This window comes from Camelus ferus, chromosome 5 (genome assembly GCF_009834535.1).
Source record: "Camelus ferus isolate YT-003-E chromosome 5, BCGSAC_Cfer_1.0, whole genome shotgun sequence".
NCBI lineage: Eukaryota > Metazoa > Chordata > Mammalia > Artiodactyla > Camelidae > Camelus > Camelus ferus.
The window spans coordinates 12,956,038-12,978,181 of NC_045700.1; the positions used below are offsets into that span (position 1 = coordinate 12,956,038).

The 22,144-nt window shown below is 33.2% G+C and overlaps 1 protein-coding gene across 1 annotated transcript in view; it reads right to left on the reverse strand.

Annotated features, from left to right (window-relative positions):
• Positions 1–22,144, reverse strand: part of DPP10 (dipeptidyl peptidase like 10) — a 558,453-nt gene that overhangs the window by 51,257 nt on the left and 485,052 nt on the right. The window contains exons 11-13 of the mRNA XM_032479324.1: positions 17,430–17,553; positions 14,247–14,285; positions 9,245–9,352 (exon numbers count right to left, since the gene is read on the reverse strand). Of these exons, the coding sequence (XP_032335215.1) occupies positions 9,245–9,352; positions 14,247–14,285; positions 17,430–17,553 (271 nt within the window). The remainder of the gene's footprint in view (positions 1–9,244; positions 9,353–14,246; positions 14,286–17,429; positions 17,554–22,144) is intronic.

Below are 22,144 nucleotides of genomic sequence, written 5' to 3' on the forward strand. Positions count from 1 at the left end.
CATATTATTTAGGACTCATCCCTGCTCATTGTTCTTTTTTTCAGGATTTCCCTATATATTACTACGTTTATTTTCTCAAAGGAATAAATAAGCGTATCTAGTTCAAGCAAATAAAAACTTACTGGAATATATTACCGGGATAATATTAATTTTATAATTAATACTGACTTCTTTATGATCTTCAGTTATTCTTTCCAAGAACTGAGATATTTTTCCATTTGTTCAAGTCTACTTTATGTTTTTCCAGAATGTTTTAATTGTCTTCCTTTGTACATTTCATTTTATACACATTTATATGACATTTAGTTTTCATATTTATTAGTAAGTATTTTACATTTTGTGGCCATTGTCTATAGGCGTCTCTCTTCCATTATACCTTCTAATTGGTCATTGTTTCCATGTATGAAAGCTATTGATTTCTGTATCCTGTTGTTTCACTAGATGCTTTTCCAAATCTTACGGCTGGTTATTTATTCTTGTCTCATTAACATTAGCTAATACCTCCAAAACCATATTACATAATAGTGGAAATAGTGTGCATCCTGCCTTGCTCCTGACCTTGATGGAAATGACACAAGACTGGCTTTGGAGCGGAGGTGCACATGTTTTATCACTTTAAAAAATATTTCTAATTCCTATGTATATTTTTTAAAATCAGGAATTGATTGGTACTAGGTATCCCCAATTCCTATATATATATAATTTTTTTTTTAAACCTGGAACTGGTATTACATTTTGTAAAAGGTTTTTATAGCAACTACAAAGAACATTCATACCATAGAACAATTTAAATTGTATTAGCATTGCCTTTGAAAGTCTGACAAGATTCTTTTATGAAATCATTTTGGCCTGGTGCTCATTTGTGGTGCAGGTCTTTGAATGGTAACCATGCTTCTTCTATGTCATTAGTCAGTTTAAGTTCTGCATCTCTCCTGGGAACAGTTTTGACTAAGTGTATTTCCTCATGAAATTTTTCATTTAGTCTAAATTCTCAAACTAATTGACATAAGCTTCTGCAAAATACTCCCTTATGATTTATTAAAATGTCCTTTATTTCTCACTAAGCCATTTCTAAATTTGTATTCATTTGCTTTCTCCTTCTTTTTCTTTGATGGGATAAGCATGTGCTTTGTCTCCTGTGTATGTGTGTATGTATTGATGTTTTCAAAGGGTGAGCATTATTTTTTTCACTTATTCACTTTTTCTGTTTATAATCTACTTCATTTCTACTGCAAATTTAATTATTTCCAGCTTTCAGTATGTAGCATTTTGCTGATAATTTTCTAGCTACCAGAGTTGGGAATTCATGTCATTCTTCCATTTTCACTTTTAGTTTGCTAAGTGATGATTTCTGTTCTGACAACTGATTCTGATATAAAGTGTTGCCATTCTTTTTCTTCTTATTTTTATTTTATACGTTTTGGTATTTTGATTTGAATTCTCCAATCAATTAATTAAATCTACTTAAAAATTACTCGTTGGAAAACCTGTTAAAATGTATTATTGATTTATAGGCTTATTACATTGTGATTATAGCATGTTTTTATATAATTTCTAATTTGTAGAACTTAATTGAGCTTTTTTAATGAATGACCTGATGTATGCTCAACTTTTGTTTATGTTCCACATACATTTGAAAAAAGATATATAATATCTCTTGTTTGGATGTGTTCACACACACATATATATATAAATACATAAATAAACACTTATATACCATATCTATAACCTTATTTAATTTTTGGTCCACTTGACTAAGTTTGGACTGAGAATGAATTGTAGGTACAGTAAGGTTTCCACACATTTCTGTTTTATGAAGGTTTCCACACATTTCTGGGGCACAGATACAGACAACTTTGACCATTACATCTTCCTTTTGATTTGTGGCCTTGAACAGTATAAAGTATCTTCTTTGGTCTCCTTAATGCTTTGAAGCATTGAAAGCTCTTCTTGTTTGGTATCAGGATTTTAGCCTTTCTGAATCATTTTGTTTAAGATTTGTATTTTGCTAAAAAATTGAGTTGGATTCTGTTTCATGAGCCAATCTGAAAAATACTTTTAAAAATTTTAGTACATAGTTTTAAGCCAATTTACATTTATTGATATGACTAATACTTCTTAAAAAAACTCTTATCATATTTTATGAGTATTATGTTTAATAAGTTTTTTGAGGCAGTCTTTATCATCTTTTTAGTGTTTTGAAATCCTGTGCTATTTTTATTTTAATTTTACATGTCATAGTTCGATTGATAATTTTAATAATTTTATTTCTCCCCCTAAAGGGTATTTTTTGTTTCTAGAATACTTTTTGGTCTGGTTTGTCATTGGATTATAATTTTAAATGTTGCCTCTCTTCCACTATTTGATAATCTTCTATTAAAACATCAATTAAGTATCAGGAGGACCCTATTTCCCTGACCTACTAACTATCTAACTCTGATCCTTTCTACTTTATTTCATTTCTTTCTATTGGCTGTTTTTATTTCTTCTTGATATCCATTAGTGTATTTTCAGCAATATCTATTTATCCTTGGTTGTCTTTCAATTAATTAATTTCTGTTATTACTTTGTATTATTCTTTCCCTTTCCTTCCTGAAATCTGTCACTTTTTGGTTTACAACTTTTCTTTCTACTTTATGAGGGCTTTTCTAAGTTTTGAATTTCTCATTTGATGATTTTGTAGCACAAATGCTAAGTTAATGACAGCTAATTCTTTTTTGAGTTTCGTTTTCTAGAATTCCTCTGCCTCATCATTTTTTGGGGGGAGGAGGGAGTAACTTTATCTGTTGAAAACTTTTTATTCTACTTTCTGTTTTCCTCATATAGTAATTTTGTAAATCCTTATTGCCAACCATATGTTGTTCTTTATAAGTACCTTAGATTTTCCAGGATACAGATTCATAAACATGCTGAAGGGTTAGGTGACTCCTTTGATTGTTACAGGAGGAGTGTCCCTAAGGAGTACTGTCACTAGTTATTTAAGAACTAGTAACCCAAGAAGCATCCAAATGTGGCATCATTAGTAGTGGGTAATAATTCTTTTCCTGTCGAATTCTTGATTTCTATCACAGGTTTTCACTTTTCCCTTTACCAACAGTATTCTAAAAGATGCCTCTCTCCATCAAACTTTTTTTTTCCCCGCTTTCTTAGATGGTAATTTTTTAAAATGTTACCTTTGGTTTTATGTGTATTCAAGTTACTTCATTCTGATTCTTTTCCCAAATGTTGATTTTTAAAAGAAATGTTACTAATGTCCCACTATAGATTATGTGATATTATCTAAGCTTTTGATGAATGCCGTTATCAGCCATAAAAAGTTCCCTTTATTTTTAAATTTCTAAGGTTTTTGAATATTTGGTAGAACCCACCCTTAAAAACTACCTGTGCCTGATGTGAATAAATTTTAAAACATTGATTCCATTTTCTCAATATTATGGGGTAATTCGGGTTGTCTGTTTCTTAAACCAGATTTGGTATTTTTTTCCCTACAGTTTATCTGTTTCACTCAGTCTTTCAAATTTGTTGCCATGTTATTCATAGTATTTTTTTTAAATAGTGTAAAATTTAAAGTTATGCCTTTTTTCTATAACTTATGCTTTGGGGGTTTGCCCACTTTTTTTTTTTTTTAAAGTTTTTATTTTATTTTTTGTTTTTTGGTGGGAGAGGTAATTAAGTTCACGCATTTATTTTTAGAGGAAGTAGTGGAGATTGAACCCAGGACCTTGTGTATGCTAAGCATGCGCCCTACCACTTGAGCTATACCCTCCCCTTATTTGCCCACTTTTAAAATTAACCTTGATATACATTATAGATTCAATTTTTTTTCCCCTGAGAACCAGCTATTTGGCTAAACTCCTTTATTGTATCTTTGCTTTCTATTTCATTAAACTCTATTACTGCACTTCTCATGTCCTTCTTCTACATGTGAATTTATTCATATATGTATATTTATAATTAAAATATATATAAAAACTTAACCAACAAATAATGTAGAAACTATATTTTATTTTCAAATATATGGCTTTTTAAGTGTTACAACTGTTGTTACTCACTTCTAATTCAACAGCATTGTCTTTAGACACTGTAATCTATTAGCTGAACAATACTTCTAATTCATTTTTGGTATAAATATATCCAGAATCTAGAATCTTTGATGTGGGGGAGTTTTATTAAAATATCTACTTTCCTGTACTACTGGAAGCAGAAACCATAAGGTCATTCCACTATGTATATGTAGTATTAGAATCTTCCTTCAAAGAAAAATTCAGTGTCTTTTTGGTGTACATCTGTGTTTCCACGTCTCTCTAAATCATCTATTCCTTAGTCTTAAAGGGACTTCTCTAGAATTCTAGCTGCTCAAAGTCAACAACAAGCATGCAACTTCTTTAAGTTCTTCATATAGCATCTGCAGCATTTTAATACTTTGCAAATATCTGCTGAATAAAAGTATAAATGCAGTGATGAAATCTATTTTCTGAGATTTGAGACAGGCACAGCCTAACGGCTAGCACAGAGTTCTAAAACCAGAGCGGACTTTTGACAAGGGCAACATGGCAATATACTTTAAATTGAACACATATTTCACTTTTAATTTTAGAAGGAACAGCAATAAAACTAGTAATTTCATTTTCAAAAGAGAACTGAAAAATCTAGGAAATAGAGTGCTTTTGGGACATTAGACATCAGGCCCCTCTCCTTGAATTGACAGAGATTTTATCTTACTCAAGAAAGTTAAATATTAATTTTATATTTCTATTTACAAGTTGGAAGCATATTGGGATCAGTAAAAATTTAATGACGCACATGCTTTTCACCTGATTACACACTGTTCATTCAAATTTCCTATATTAAATTCTATTTAACTTTTACAGCTTCTAAAGAAGGGAAATATTGTAGTGCTTAAAATAGCATGCTTTAATTTATCGTCTATTCATCACATGAGGTGAGCTAATTGTTTTTAGACAATGGTCCTAATCAGACACAGCAGTGAAATGTAATGAAAAAATCGTATTGGGTTGATTAGATGATAGAATTCTGGATTGGGGGCATGCGATTTCCCATAGTATCTGTAATGAATAGTGGCATTTAAAATTGTTCCAAGTGAATTCATCAGCTTTTGTGAGCAAAAGTCTGTACTGCTGAATAGAGAAAGTGAATGAATTCACCAACGTATATAATTTTTCATTTAACACAGTTTTGGAAGATAACAAGGCACTTGCTTACTCTTATAAATCTGAACCCCTTAACATAGCAGAAACTCTGCTTGTCCCTACATTAGAGATGACAACGGTGGCCAAGTCTTTGACAAAAACCTTTTTCTTAAGTGCAGCTTGCATTGCGGGATATAGGGTGTAATAGTTCCAGATACGTCTATTCAGAAGTTAGAAGTCTACATAAAGAATGCTATGGTGGGGGAGGGAGAGGGGGAAATATCTGAAGTGATCAAAAGTTTAATTGTCAGAAGTAAAAAAATGTTTGCATCATTGTTTGAAGAACTACATAAACTGATATGAATACTGCATACTGCACACTCAGAAGGAAAATTATTTTAGCTAGACAGATTGTTGGAAAAGCTAATTTTTATTTTTATTATTATCTTTAATGGAATATATAAAAGAGAAACCTTTCTTATATATTCTGCATTTATATATTCATATTGACTGTATCTGGAAAATTATATATATACATTTAGAAATATTTCACTTTTGATGCAGGGATTCCAGTTCTCTTCACAAAAAATAAAGAAATAATTCATAATATAAATAACCTTCATGCAGATTGACATCTATAATTATAATAAATTGTCACTAAATTAAACATTAAACAATAATGGTTAACTATGTACATCCTGTCAACTAAATATTATTATTTAAATATGATATTAAATGTTAATATTTAAAGAAATGCTTTTTTAATTGTTTAGCATTAGGGGGAAGATTATGCTTTAAAATTTAAATTTAAACATCAGCATGAAATACTGTAACTTATATAAAATTGTAATCATGTTTAAAAGAGGACTGGAGGAAACACATGTATTTTTTCTATTTTTATTTTTTGGAATTATTTTAACAAGCATCATTCTTGTAAATGAGGGGGAAAAAACACAAATATTTGTAAGGAAAACCACCACTCTCTACAATGAGACTATCCTGAAAACACTAATTTTGTAGCCTCATCTCTAATTAATGTTTTTTGTTTACCTACTAATTGTGTAACAGAGCAAAGTGCTTGCGAAAATTTCCTAACTTCATTTAGTAAGATACTTCAAACAGATAAATACATTCTCAGCCAATGGGGAAGCTCCCAAATACAGATAAACATCAAGTACTGAAAAGGTAGTCTTCCTGACTGCTGGCTGCCAAGCTCTCTGTCCCTGTCATTTGTCACTTTCTGGGCACATCCATTTAAGTGAAATCCTCTAGCATGTCAAGGGAAGGAAGAAGGGTAAAAAGTCATCATTGTTGGTATGAGCTACTGTTTAGATGGTAAATTATTATACTATTTTTGGACGGCCGATTTGGCATTCCATATCAAAACCTAAACAAATGCCTATATGAACATGAACGCTTTGCCTAGGTGTCTTTTGATATCTAGGAATGTATTTTTATAATGAGAATATTTATCTTTGAATAATTTTTAATATCAAAAAAAGAAGTCACTTTAATGATGATGAAAATTAATTCATTTAAATAAAGTATATCTACTTGACAGCGTATTGAATGACTATTAAAATCATTTGCAAATAATATTAAATATTAAGAATGTATTTAAATGATGTGAGAAAATGCTCATAAATTATTCTTTAAATGTTTCAAAGCAATATATGTGCTTTAACTTCACTTTTTAAGAGAAAATGATATATTTTTAATGTAAAAAGGAATTGGAACTATATACAACAGTTGATTTACAGTGTGAGAGTGTAAGGCAATGAGGTTGTTTGATTTCATATAGTCCTTTATTTAATTCATTCAGCATAGAATTTTACAAATTTTTATAGTGTGTGTATATATAGATGTTAATATGGTAATCATAAACAATTCATAAAAGAGCCTTTTGTTAACTATTTAAAAATTGAGACAAGGAGATTCAAACTACTGAAATTGTGTGTGTATGTGTGAACTTCGTATAAACTGTATTTACCTAAAAACTGACCTCTGACTCATTAACAAAGTAAGCTAATTTTAGCTATATTGCCAAAATATCCATAAATAATCATGCAGTCCTGTTCATTTCTCAGTGAGGCAGACCACGAATTCTCTGAGCTGCAACCAGAATAGATCAAAATGTTCTCTACTTCAATGGAAGCTTTGTTATAATCTTTATATGGAAGAGGAACAAAGTAAACACATCTGCTCTATGAAGTTGTTCCTTTGAACGTTTCAGAAATAATGAATTAAACTGCATGTCAGACTGGTTTGATTGGGGGGAACAGAAGGTATTTCTTCCCAAGGCTTATAAAGAAACTTCTGTTAGATGTATAAATCTCTCAGTTCCTACATGCCAACATCTTTACCCCCAGACTCCCGGTCTGCCAATCCCACACTTTTTAAAAGATACCATTTCTCTTCTTACTTTGTTGAATAGATTATCTTCTTAGAATTGTATATAATAGATGTATTATACATCTCTTTCTCTACTTTCACTGTATCATAAAAATTCACAATTTGTATGTAATTTTGACTACCTTTTTTATACATACAGTTTCTTGAATATAAATTCTGATATTTAAAAATTCAATAAGATGTTACAGTCAATTTTAAGACTTGGAAGGTGTGATTTATTCTTTTGGCCAAAATATCTCCTCAGTATTTATGATAACAAAATTCATGATTCGGTACCAAAGTTTATCAGGTAAAGCAGTTTGCCAGTAAAGCTTCCTCCAGTTCACATAAAAAACAAAAAATGTTTTCTTAATTCCACTTGTCAGATATAATTATTTAAGTAGTTGAATATAGAATCACCAAAAATTTTATTCATAAATGAATACATTAATTTATTTCGAACGTAAAGGATATCACTTTATACATTAGTCTATAACCTATTTTCCTAATTTAATGATAATACTATAAAAATTAATCTACATCTCTATTGTGGAAATCATGTATGGTCAAATTATTTATTTCTGCTTTGATTACAATTAATGCTAAAATCATGACAATTACTCAAATAGTACAAACCTTGAACAACTGTTACATTTTACACTCTTGACATAAGATTTTAAGAATTCAAGGTACTGAGTTGCCCAAAGTGAGTATGAATATGGATAATGATAAAAGTTTGAGAACATGCACAAGACTTGAATGTTCATAAAACACAGCATGTAACATAAAAATAGCCCGGGTGCTTAGGGATCTTTTGCCACATCTATATTTATTCTATACTTTGTTAACTATGAAATTAATTCTTGTCTAGTGTGTTTGTAAAACTCTCATGGAAGATTTTTATTTATCCACAATGTTTTATCCTTATAAATTGTCATTTACTTGTGAGATTAGACTGTTTATTTGATTTTGAAGGAAACTTTATTTCTCATGAATCTCTGTTATTGGCAATTAGATCCAAATTGACTCATTAATCTTGCTGTATTTAAATCACTTATTATGAATTCACTGAGTCTTTTTATAATTAGATAAAACTATATAAACTGGTTAACATTCATTGAAAGTGTAGAAGAAAAATAACCTTTTACCCTCATTTTAATCAAAAAGTCCATAAAAATATAACACAGATTTTGTGTCTTTGGCAACACATAAAAAATCTGTTTTTTCCCATTTTAAATCTATTTTAAAATCTGCATTGCATTTCCTCGTGTGGGTGTACCATAACTTGTTCAACTATTCAATTTTTGATGGACATTTAGGTTGCTTCAGGTGTTTAAAACTTTTATTACAGCTTGAAAATATTACTTGTACCAAATAGGTGATATTGTTGAATGAAAAAACTTCTCTAGATTTTCCTCAGGTCTTCGAAAGTAGGGGTTGGGTACTTTTCATTTATTAAATTCTATATCCCAAGGCCCTCAACTCATAGCACACATGTGTAGCTCACTAAATTTTATTGAGTGTTGAGGCCGTTTTGTGTCTATCTTGAATTTATGGCTATAAATGGGGATCTCTTCCTAAAACATCCTTGGGTTAGATCCACGGCTGGATTTCACAGGCATGAACTATAGGTGCCACATGAAATGGGCCTTCAGGAACATGATGGCAGTGAAACAAAACCACAGGAAGAAGCCAGCACTTACCTGGATGAGGAACATAGCTATGTGGTGAAATTCTCCACGGCCACCTTGCTTAACAGGAACGGTCATAAAGAATTTGCTGCCATCTCTAGAAAACACGGGCTCCTCATTCTAAAATACAGAAGTGCATAGAACAATCTCAGAAGGGCGTGTGAAAACTGTGCTGTCAATTATTGCTAAGACCAATAATTGGTTTAGCTTGGCAAATGGTCAAATTATTTAAAAAATAAAAGTATGATAGCATTTTTTAAAGTGAACACAATGATGGATTACGTATATGTGTGTGTTTGAGTGGTGATATGGATGGGAACGTCTCTTGCATGTTGGATAGAAGTGATTCACAGCCAGACTAAAGACACTTTTTAAATTGGTTCAGGAAGGAACTTTCATCCCTTCATATGAGATAAGATTGTGTTTGGAAATTTATCCTTCAAAAATAAAGAAAATGTGAACATCTATACCAGTTTGTCAAAATCATTTTTTTAATTTAGAAAATGTAATTGCATACAATATATAATACATTTTTCTAAAATCGTTTACTCAGCAACTCAAGTTATTGAAGATGCATTTTTGATAATGTATACATGAATTTACTGTAAATACAAAAATGAACAGACTGCAAAACTGGAAGGAATCCACTGAAAATAATTTAATTCAAATTTCCCATCCTCACTGCTCACCCCTTTACAAACACACAAATACAGATGCCCACTGGATGAGGTTTGAATTGAACTCCAGTGGGATGTTAAATCAATATCATTGTTTTTGAAAATTAAATGGTGGAGGCTATACACATAGTGCTTTCTTTTGCTCCAGGGGAAGCAGTAAGAAAAATAGATATGTCAAACAAAAGATTGGGTTCTTTCTTTTGGATTAGTGAGAGTGCCTATACATAAGGATAAAGAAAGGCTTTGGTATGGTTTTCTCAGTAGGTTTTGGCTTACAAGTGCTTTTAGGTGACCTGAACCTTCACTGTCTTTCTGATTTCATTGTCTCCCCTTCTCCTGCTTCCTCATTGTATGTGCTCCTGCCCCAGGGCCTTTGCACTTCTCATTCCCTTTGTGTGGTTCTTTCTCTTATCTCTCTCATATCTCTGCAGTACATCTACCTTATCAATGAGTTGTTTCCTGATTGTGCCATGTAAAGTGTGATGGGGAAGCCAGACCATCCAACTCTATCTGAATCCCTCATCCCCCTTTTATCTACTGTCTATTTTTTCCATACCACCTAATCCCATCCAACATAGTATATATTTTTTATTTACTTTTTTTAATATTTTTTATTGAGTCACAACATATTATATTTTATGTAAGTATATATCTGTTTGTATATGAATGCATGGGTGTATATTTGCATGTAGGTAGGTAGGTAGATAGGGAAGTAGGAAGTGTGCCTCTAGAATGTAAGCTCCATGAGGCAGGAACATTGTAGTCATCACTGCTCTGTCTTCAGCACTTGGAACAGTGACTGTGTTTAATAATTATTTACTGAACGAATAAGTAAATTAATAACTACTTCAGTATTCTCAAGAGTCTGATTCTAGCTTCATTAGTAAGAACATCTCGTGATAGAAATATAAGGATATCATTTTCCTTGTCTACTTCATGGACACTCATGAAGATATAAGATGATACGTGCAATAATTTAAAACTCTGAAGAAACACAATTCAAGGATGGGAAAATTGCATTACTGGGCATGTAATAAATGCTGACAAGACACCTGACTGAGTGAATCACACTTTTCAACTACGATAGAGTCAATAATTCTGCATGCTCTGTCTCTTGTTCCTCTAGAATAGCTCTCCCTTTGCCTTTGCACCTGGGGTTTCTTGTGTCAGGACTAATCCTTCAGTTGTTCTTTTTGTACTAAATTTTATTCATTTTTTACTTAAACTCAGGACAGAAACCATTTCCAAATCTCTCAAGTTAGAGTCTCTCCTAGTTAGGAAATCTCTCCTCAGAGAGATTCTAACTAATACTCTGCATTCATCACCATCATGACTTTCAATGCACTCTGTTATGTGGTTGACTTCCTTCACTAGGCAAGTAATAATTGAACTAAGTTCGCAACTTTATCTTTTTTAGCTCTATTGCCTAGGACACAGTGGGAGACCTACATATAATTGAACAGATGAACACATGTGTACAATGGGCAAAAATATTTGTTACATATATCATTTTATCCACCACATTTACTCCAAACTATTGGCTCCTCCCTTAACACTCTCCGCTTGTGCTTTGTTCCAAAAATAAGTTGCTTTTTATGGTATGGAGATATCTGAGCATTGTCCTTTTTATGTTAGTCCCCGCTCCTCCAATTCTGGTATCTTAGAAACAGTCCATTTAAGGAGCAGATGGAGACCATGATCTCCAATACACTGCTGGGCTTAAAAACCCTCACTCTTAGACTGTAAGTGGTTATAAACATTCAGCTCCATGCAGAGCCTCTCCTACAATCAAATAAAGAAGTTGAGCCAATCTCACTGTCCATATTTATGGCCTTAAACAAGTCAGTATTTATGACACACAGGACAACGAATTGGGGATACCAAACACTATCTCCTGACCAAACATTTTTCAAACCGGTTATCCCAACGGTAAGTCTTTTGAAAGCTAGGGCAAACATGCCCCCTTCTCTCCACTCTTCTCACTATCCAGAAGACAAGCACATGAGTATTACATGGAAGTTCTAATTTTTTGGAAATTTGCTTCATCTAATTACTACTACGACATTCTCATCCTTTAAATTTCACTGAATTCTAGGTATTTAATGAAATTCTCTTAGAGCTTCTGGAGAAAAAGTCGACTGTGACAAACCAGTCCCTGCATTCTCTTATGGAATAATTGGTAACTGATTTCTTTACTTTAAAAAGTTTCTATTAAATATTCATAAATTTGGGATTTAAGCTGTAGATAACATAATCCTAAAAGAGCACTATGTTGTTGAATGTTGGACTATTATGAATGTTACTGGCAATAAGAATGATAGCAAAACAGGCTTAGTAATGCAGGCAGTTTAGAATACATTATGTTACTGTTCACATTTTTAAAAAATTTTCAGTAACTTAATTTTGTAAAAGTCCATTATTGGCTAAAAAAATCAAAGTCTTTTTCCCAATTTCAATTTGACCATTTCCTAAGATTAAATAGTTCATATTGATATCTATAGATAGATAGATGATATATATATAGTAGATAGGTAGAGAGATAGGTAGATAGATAGATAGACAGGCAAGCAGACAGACATGCCTATACTTCAGACAAGCAAAGGTTTAACCTATTCACAATCCTTCTTACTCTTTTTCTTTATTTATTCAGCAAGTATATATGGATCTCTTCTTATAACCAGACTCTATATGAGGCATCTGTTTTACAATGGGCAACAAAAAAATGAGTAACATTCCTGCCCTTGTGAACTAAAAAAACAAAACAACAACAACAACAAAAAAAAAAACCACAGAACTAACTGTGTAAGCATTACACAAAGTTTATATTTGACTTCAGCCTTTACTGGGGGGGGTGAATTGGTTAGGGTTGGAGAAAGTGACTTCTTAAGAAGATGGTTTAAGCTGAGGTTTAAAAAATGAGCAGCCTCACATAAGAAAGTAGTTGAGAGAATTCTGATGAGAAGAAAGAGTTCATATAAAGCTCTTGTGAATATGAGGGCTAATGGAGAAAATGGGAAAAAAGATGGTGTGACCCAGAGCTGGACAAGCTTTCAACTTAATCCCTTCTAGATACCCTTTAAGGATACTGGTCTTTGTCTGTAGAACAAAGGGGATAAAAATTGTTTCAGTTGTGAGAGTGTTGATGGTACGATGCTATGTGGGTGTTGTGGGTAGTGTCAATCAAACATATATTTTGAAAAGGTAACTCAGCCAGCCTGCAGTGTGGACAACAGGCTGGCAGGTTCCTAGGGGACTGAGAGCTCACTAGTGAAAGAGAATCTGCAGGGCCTGCAGCCTGATCGTGTATAGCGTTTGTGAATTGGAGACAAGTAAACTGACTTGAGGTCTTTGAAACTAAAATCAAAACAACTTGGCGATGAATAACATATGCAGACAGGGATAAGAAAATGTTCAAAAATGACTACCAGGTTTCTGACTTTGATGGCTGGATGGATACATATGTCCTTGGCTCCTGTGATAAGCAGACACAGACTGACTAGAAGAGGGATGTGTTCACTTTGAATCTGTGGAGTGCGCAGTTACTTTTACAGATTTAGGAGGAGATGCTAAGCATGAATTTGGATATTTCAGAACTCAGAGAAGTGAGATGCCTGGGGCTATACATTTGGAGGTGGTAATTGAAACCACAGATGTATATGGCACCTGGGGAGAGAATATAAAAAGATCACTACGAAGAACAAAACAAATCAAAACCAAACAAGCCAAACAAAACACTTCCCTTTGCAAAAGCAGTGATGAAGTTCGCAGTAAAATGGGCTCAGCTATATTTGAATAATTACATGTGTTTCATTCTGAAACGTCCAGGATAAAACCAAGTTGTGGAGATAACTGGTAGTGATTCTACTGTGATTATCAGGATTGCAGCATCAATTACATCACAAACTAGCACTGAAGCTGGGATATATCTAAGGAAAGAAATGTTCATCTGAATAATCGCCACATAACCAATTTATGGGGACGTTTGGTCAATTTTCTGGGCTATCTGAGCCATGCCGATGGCTTCTCGTTTTAGTGGGTCACAACTTTCTCTCTTTCTTCTACACATTTACTTACATGAATGATGCTGAAAATGGATTCTGGTACTTATTCTACAAATTACAAGTCATAAAAAATAGAAGTAACTTTTTCACAAATGATGTCATAGAAAGTCCACGTCATAAATATTTTAATAGAAAAGACTCACTTAGTCCAACACAGCAGAGTCTTAAATTCACATGACTGAAATAACTTTTGAGAGAAAGTTATACATAACAAATGAGTGAATAGGATGGACATGACGGACAAAATGTGACATGAAGAGACCGCCTATACTCTACCTGTTTAGAGAGCCAGGTATCTGATGTCATCTCATATTTCTGAAATAAAATAATTAGGTCCATTAAGCATCCAAAGAACAAAATGAGCCCACATCCATCTAACTTTCTTTTTTTAAACATTATTATCCTTCAGGCATGCTTTTCCCCCCTTCAGCTGGTGAAATATCATGAGAGAACACATTGTCATCATTGATTTCCACTGAATGAGTAAGTAGAGAATTGGGGTTAAATGATCATTCAGTTGTAAAGTCTTTTCTTTGGTGAACTCTGTCAGAATTCTCCGTAGTACGCCACCAGGGACAGAAGATCATTTTCCAGCTCTGTTTGATTACCTCATTCAGACTTTTTTGACACTGTCTCTTTTCACCTCTAGGCGTCATCAGGGGACAAAATTATTAAGTCCTTCCATAAAACTGGGCAAACAGCCAGGCATAAAATTAAAAAGTTGATATCCTGTCAACATTCAATCCACTCTTGATCACAGTCAATTTTTTTTCCCTTAGGGAAAACAGTGAGACATTTGAAATGACAAAGATTGTGTGTTCTTTAAAATAATCTTGCGCAGGATCATAATCAAAATTACATTTCCGAAAACAAAAACAGACTAATTTCATCTCAAGTTAAATACATGTAGATGAAATAAATTTTAGTAATGCTGTTTACATGTAGGAATTTATGAAATATCTTGTGGTTTCTCTGGAGAAAAATGATTCTATAATGAAAGTATTCAAATGAAGAAAACTAAATCACAATATGTTAGAGATTTTACCTATATGCAAAGGTACTCATTTCAAATTGTAAATAATAATTATTATTTACTTATCAGTTCATTTTTTTTTACCAATTTCCAATTTTAAAACCATATTATTAATACAATTGACCACTTTTTCTTTTCAAGAATACTAGAAAGTATTTTATTTTACTCACATATTTACCATATTTACTTTTCTTTCCTTTATTTTGATCTGAGTTTTCATCTGATATCAATTATTTTAGCCTGAATAACTTCATTTCCTATTACTTGTGTAGATCTATTTTCACAAATTATCTCAGTTTCTATTTATTTGAAAATATCTTCCTTTGTCCTCAATTTTGACAGATATATTCATAGGACATAGACTTGTAGCTTGACAGTTTCTCCTTTCAGTCCTTTCACAATATCTTTCCATTGCTTTCTGGTTTACATTTTTTTCTCATGAAACATAGGTAGTAATTCTCATCATTGTATTTCCCTGTATGTTACGTGTTTTTCTCCCAGCCTAGTTTAATTTTTTTTTCCTCTTAATCTTTGGTTTGCAATAATTTGATTATTATGTATTGAGTCATTTTTTTCTTTGTCTTTATTCTAGTTGGGATTTGCTAACTTCTTGGGTATATGGATTAATCATTTTTATTAAATTTGAGATATTTAAGTCATTGTTTTCTACCTTTTTTCTGCCCTGATATCTAAAACTTTCCATTGTGTGTATATAATTTCACATATACACCAGTTCACATTGCTCACATCTGTTCACAGTCTTTTATTCCTCCGGATTTCTGTCTGAATTGTTTCTATTTCTGTGTCTACAACAGTGTCTAAATTGTTATTAAGCTCATCCAGGCAATTTTTCATTTCAGACACTATCTTTTTCAGTTCCTGAAATTCCATTGTTCTGTTTTTATAGTTTACATTTTGCTCCTGAAAATTCTCATCTGTTTACTAATTATGACCACCCTTTAATTTGTTAAATATTATTCTAATAGCTTTTTTCTTCAAATGTGTTTGTTAATTCCAATATCTATATCCTTTGTAAGTCTGTTTCTATTTACTATTTTTGGGGAGGTGAGTGAGTTATATTTTCTGTGTCTCTACATATATGGTACCTTTAAATTGTGTGATTGATACTGTGAATACTACATTTTTTATAGTTAATATGTATTTTTTAAGGGTAAACTTTGTGCTGGTAGGCAGCTAGTTTACAGGCAGATCACTTGATTCCATCAAGGTTTAATTTAAAGATTTACTAGAAGGAGTCTAGAACAGCTCTATTCCTAATACATTTTCTTTCTGGACTCTGAATTGAAGACATAGGGGTTTCAGTGAGAAATGTCTATTTTTGATGTTCATTACTCCAAAGACTCCAAGCATTGTACAACCTGCAGATTCTCTATTTGCTTTTCTCTCTGGCATATCCTGTACTTGCCCACCTAAACACTGAGATAAAAACTTAATAGATCCTTTACATAAATTGCCGAAGTTCTTTCTGTATAGCTCCCATCTTGTGGTACTTGTCCTGCAAATTTCAGCCACCACAATAGCCTCAAACTGATTCTCCTTGCCTTCTTGGATCAGTGATACCTTTGTGTTTTTCTTGGGTTCCATCTCCTTGAACTGTGGTCTCAAACGTCTCACCAATAGAAAGTCCTAAGTTTATTTCACCATTTATATCTTGATTCTCTTATTGCCCAACTTCTGAATATAGTTGTTAAATGTATTTTGTAAAGTTTTATAGTTAATTACTATAGAAATAGTAAGTTGGTAACATTTACTCCATCTTGTCCAGAAGCATAACATTGAAAATTCTGTTGTTAAATAATTGAGAATCATTTACCAAGTATGTAATATAACAATTTAAACTTATTAAAGTATTTCCTTTACTAAGAACCTTGAAAATTATACATAACTTATTGTGGACTCTATAGATTATAGAAACTGAAATATAACTTACTTTCAAAACACAATTGTTCAAGAATCAATTTTTTAATGACTTTTACTTGATTTAAAGACAGAGACGTTATTTTAGAAGATTAATCTGAACTACAGGAAAAAATTGAATTTTTGGAATGTGTTTAAAGAAGACAGGAAAGAAACATCCCATATTCTCAAGTTAATCACTGCCAAAATGTGGAGAGAAAGCCCATATTTGAGAATGAAACTCAGATGGTCTGGACTACTCTTATACTACATAAGAATTCATTGTTTTAAAGCTAAGTTTGTGCTTTTCTGTTTATCATCTATATTTCTTACTTCAAAGTATGAAAGAGTTATGGATTAAAGTATACACTCCTAATAGAATGACTCTTCTTCTACTACCTTTAGAGGTTAAATATTGAAGTCTTTGCACAAAAGATTGTCTAATTTTCCTTAGAGAGGTAGCATAATCTGTGTTATTTTAAGCATAAAGGAAAGTAAATCATACTCACTCTACTACAAGCACCAGTCGTGGTCTCACAGACGGTAAGGATGGAGATGTTCTGGGGTCGATTTAGCCATCTGACCACCGTCTTGGTATTGCTTACCCATTTAACCATAGTGATGTAGTATTCTCTAGTTTGGAAACAAAATTGAAATTTACATTCAGAGCCAGGGAACCTGTATAGTACCAATAATATATACTGGTTATTTTATATGCAGAATAAATAGAACACTATAAGGATGTCATATCACATTAATTTCTATTTATGTATATATACATATCCACTTCTTCAAATATTCACATATATGAATACAAATATATGTGTAGGCATATGTATGCAAACATATGCACATATACATACATATATAAATATACAGAAAATTTGAGAATAAATTTGAAAGTGAATGATTTCACAGGAGAGTTTTTGGAAAAACAAAATAATCAAGATGCTAGGACATTTATAAATAATTTGTTATTTTCTATTGATCAGTATAGTACTAACATATATGTAAAATATACATTTTCTAAGTTATATTCTATTTTGTTTCTTCAAAAATACATACAACAACCAATTAAAAGGCAAAGCTTATGACTGACTTAATAATTATTTACTATGTAAGACTTTCATGTTATTTTACTTCATCCATTGGGACTTGAGCCACAGAGCCATGAATAGTTTATTTCAGTCTTTTCAGTAACGGGACAAAGACCACTCTCAATCTTATTCATACTGTTTTTTACAATTTAAAAATCTAATTTATTTGAAAAAGTTCAAAACAAAGAAGGAATCAAATTGAAGGAGATGAAGGGCTACTGACTTTTTGGCATAGTGAAGACGCTAATTAGTGGGGCCTACAGTATCCTCAAGCTGGTATTAGATTGGGAATGCTTACATGCTTCCCTTTATAGTTTATATTTCTTTCATAATAGAGTCTGCATTTGGAAATTTACATAATATATCACAAAATCCCTCAACCCACACATAACAAAATGTAATCTTCAATACTAATTCAATTTATGATAAAAAGGAAAAAACATTTCCAACAAACCTGCCCAGTTTCAGAACAGATGCGATGTCTTAGAAATGGTTCATAAAATGCCCTCCATGAACATTTTCTTAAAATTAATCCATCCAGTTTTTATGTGACTTAGAAAAAAATCACCCATGGAAGAAAAAAACCTTGTGATACAAGTCACCTGTCCTTAGACACATCTGGGTTAGACCTTCAGCTACATGAATTTCACATTTCTAGCAATACTGAGTAGTTACTACTTCCTCCAGAAAACCTCTTAGCCCATCAGAGTGAAGACGTCAGTGGGAGGGCAAACATAAGTGTCATATGATGAGACCTGCCCTGTTTTCTCCAACAATCTCTCCAAGACATCCAGCAGCTTTCATCACCAGCAGAGTCCCACTTGAAAACTGCCTAGAAACTCAGTAAATCATCAAATAAAGTTCCCTAACTAGAGCTAACAAGGCAACTTAGAATCAAATATGTGATGGTTTAGGATTAATCTTTGGTCAAATCTTGTGATTCTTTAAAGAAATATGTCTTGTTCACTTTCACTGTGCTTTGCTTAAACTGATTTATTTTACATAAATATACAACCATATTTGGCAGTGTGAATATTAAAAAGGGAAAAATATAGGCATTAATTTTTTAAGAAATTTACCTAGAAGATTTAGCATGGAGAAAAGTGATAGTGGGTACTAAAATCAATCAGGAAAAGAAAATGATGAATTGTGATAATATGCATTTCTGATTAATTGCCATAAATGTTGTACAAAATTGAAGTAAAATTAATTTGATTGTTGTAAACAACTAACCGAAGACTGCAAAATCAACGTGGTCATATTTTTTGAAAAATTTGAACAAAACTGACATACAGAAAAATTTCAAACTTGATCAGAAACTGGTCTCAACTAGCTAAAGCGAATAATGTTATATTTTGTGCCAAATGAGAACTAATATGAGCACTTTTTGAAATAACTAACAACAGAACAACAACCAAATTTAAATATTCATCTTGAGTGTCTTTCCTTTCAAAGTAGCCCTCAACTGAAATATTGCAAGAGCATCTTTTCAATGTCTTCCCAGACATTGACACATTATATTTTTTATGTATCATAGAAAATCTTGACTTTTTAAAAACTTCATACTTAAAAAACAATTAAAATTCGGCTGGTGCAACTCTGGTGAATAAATGGTTTTTAAAAGAGAACATTAACTTAGGTGTAAAATTAAGTTAAAATTATTCATAGTCATATCACTCGCATTTCTCTTTGATTAAACAGTATGATTGTTTTGTGTGTTTGTACATAATGTATCTTATATTCATAAGCAAAATTTAGTCTTGTGTGAGTTATCTTGGTACCTATAGTTATAAGGATGACAGTTCTCCCCAAAATACAACTTGTAAAGTTCATTAGGGTAATTTCAAACCATTGAAATTTCCAAGATGAAGTGTTGGAAACATCCAAAATGAAAGATAAAGTAGAACTTGACACATAAGGAGGGAGGAGAGATACATTTACTAACTAAATCACATCCTATATTCTTTCTTTCTTTGTTCTAGGGTCCTAGGCGCACATCTCCTTATGATTCATACCAAATTATTCAGTTTGCTTGTAAGTATTCAGGGTTCCTCCGGATGAGGAAGTAAGGAAGTACCCTTACCCGGAGATGCCACACTCCTTGGCCTGCCTGCTGCGGATGTGGCTGTCCTGGAACTCCATCTCATGAACACATTAGATCTGGTGTCCCACGACCAGTGGCCAGCGAAAATGTCCCTTCCTTATAACTGGTCTCCTGCTTGTTCCTAGTCTCCATGGCTCTGGATTACCCAGGAAGTCCTCAAGGATCTGGTCCTCTTGAGCCACAGAGACAGAGACAAGCGGGTTAGAGGGATTGCACTCAAGTCAAGGAAGACTTTCTATTAGCTGGGTGGTCTGGCACAGATCTAATTGTTCACAAGGGTGTGTGGAACGGAGTCCCCAGGATCACCGGCACACAGGTATGTCAGCAGTCACACCTGTGTTTTCACTCCTGTCCAATCACTACTCTCTGTTCACATCTGGTTACTCTGAGCTCACTCTCTTCCAGATAATCCAAGATCTCTGCTTATAAGTGCATTGTCACGGCATTCATAACCAACGCATAGCTAGTGTCCTCCAAAGACCTCTGTTGATAACTATGCATTACTTGTATGAAGGGTCACTTCCATCAGTGTAGATAAATTTATTGATTAGACTGTATTAGAAGGCCCAGATATTCATTGGCAGAATAAGAGATGTAGATTAGACAAACTTCAATTAAATAGGAAGAAAAAGCATGGCAGTGTCAAGCCCGGAGTGCAGGGGCAATATGACAGTGTCGTATCAATGAAACAGGCTGAAAACAATTGGTCACAAAGGTTAGATGACTAAAGATTTCAGGTAAGTAAAACAATGTCAAGGACAGAGAGCACGGAGAAACTAAAGGCAAACCACTATCTTTATCCTTCGGCCTGGAGATGCGTGAACACAGGAGATAATCACTTCTCCAAAACGATGTAACAAATGTCTAGCCTGTAGCAAAATCTGCATGGTTCATGATTGCAAAAACTTTCCTCTAGAAGTGAACTATATATTTTTAAGTTCCTATCTAAATTTTCCCATAAAGGTGCCTAGACTTGCAACACCTATGGGAACACTGCCACTAGTAAAAGTGGGGATATTGTTACTAGTCCTGGTACTGAGTTGTGTATCAGTATATCTAACATTCTCAAAAAAAATAAAAATTTGTGTTAGCTTAGCATGATCTAAGAATGCCACAGTAAAGAAAATTAGGAAGGCAGATAAAGGAAAACAAGTTATAGAGGATACCAGATGTTACCAAGAAACTCCATGTCCAACATAGACAGAAACAAGATTCAGTTACATGATCTACAATGTACTTGGAAAAAAATGGCAGTTTTTCAGGAAAAGCACAAGTATTACTTAGGTAAATCATAGATGTATGTGTGTGCTTGTGTGTGTGCGCATGTGTGTGGAGAGAGAGAGAGAGAGTGAGAGATTGAAAGACACTTGCATCACACACACACACACACACACACACACACACACACAAAGCTGGAGAAAAAAAGACAGGGACAGAAACAGAGGTAGAACACTTCTGACATGGCTTCAGACAATTTCTCGTGTGTGCCTGTGGACGTCTCCAGCAGATCCCTAAAGTAATAACGATACATTTCTTAAGGCAGTTGTTGAGTATTCTCCATCTGTCAGATCTGTTCTCCAATTTGGCCCCTCACAATCCACCCCCGCAGTTTGCAGAGGCTGGACTCTATAGTGAGGATGCCCAGCCCGAGAGACCTCTGGAGAAGCTGGAGGGCACAGAGGGTTTATTCCAGGACCCACGCCCTGCTCAGGCATGGTTTTGCAATGGCTGAATTGCTCTGTCCATGGACAGGTCCTGCTGGTCCATCCTGTTCTTCAGCTACGGGCCTCTTCAGGTTTCATAAGTGAGCCTGCCCCTTGCTCCTTCTGTCCTGGGGCAGTAAAAGCTTTCTGCTAGTGTAGATTCTATGTTGCTTTCCCATCCTTTGTGAGTTTCCTTTTAAACCTGCCCATATCTTTGTTAACAGTCTCTTAATTAACTGCATTTCAATTATCCCTCTTGAGTATGTCATCTTTTATTTTCAGGACCTTAACTGATGAATTATAAAAAATGATATGGTCTT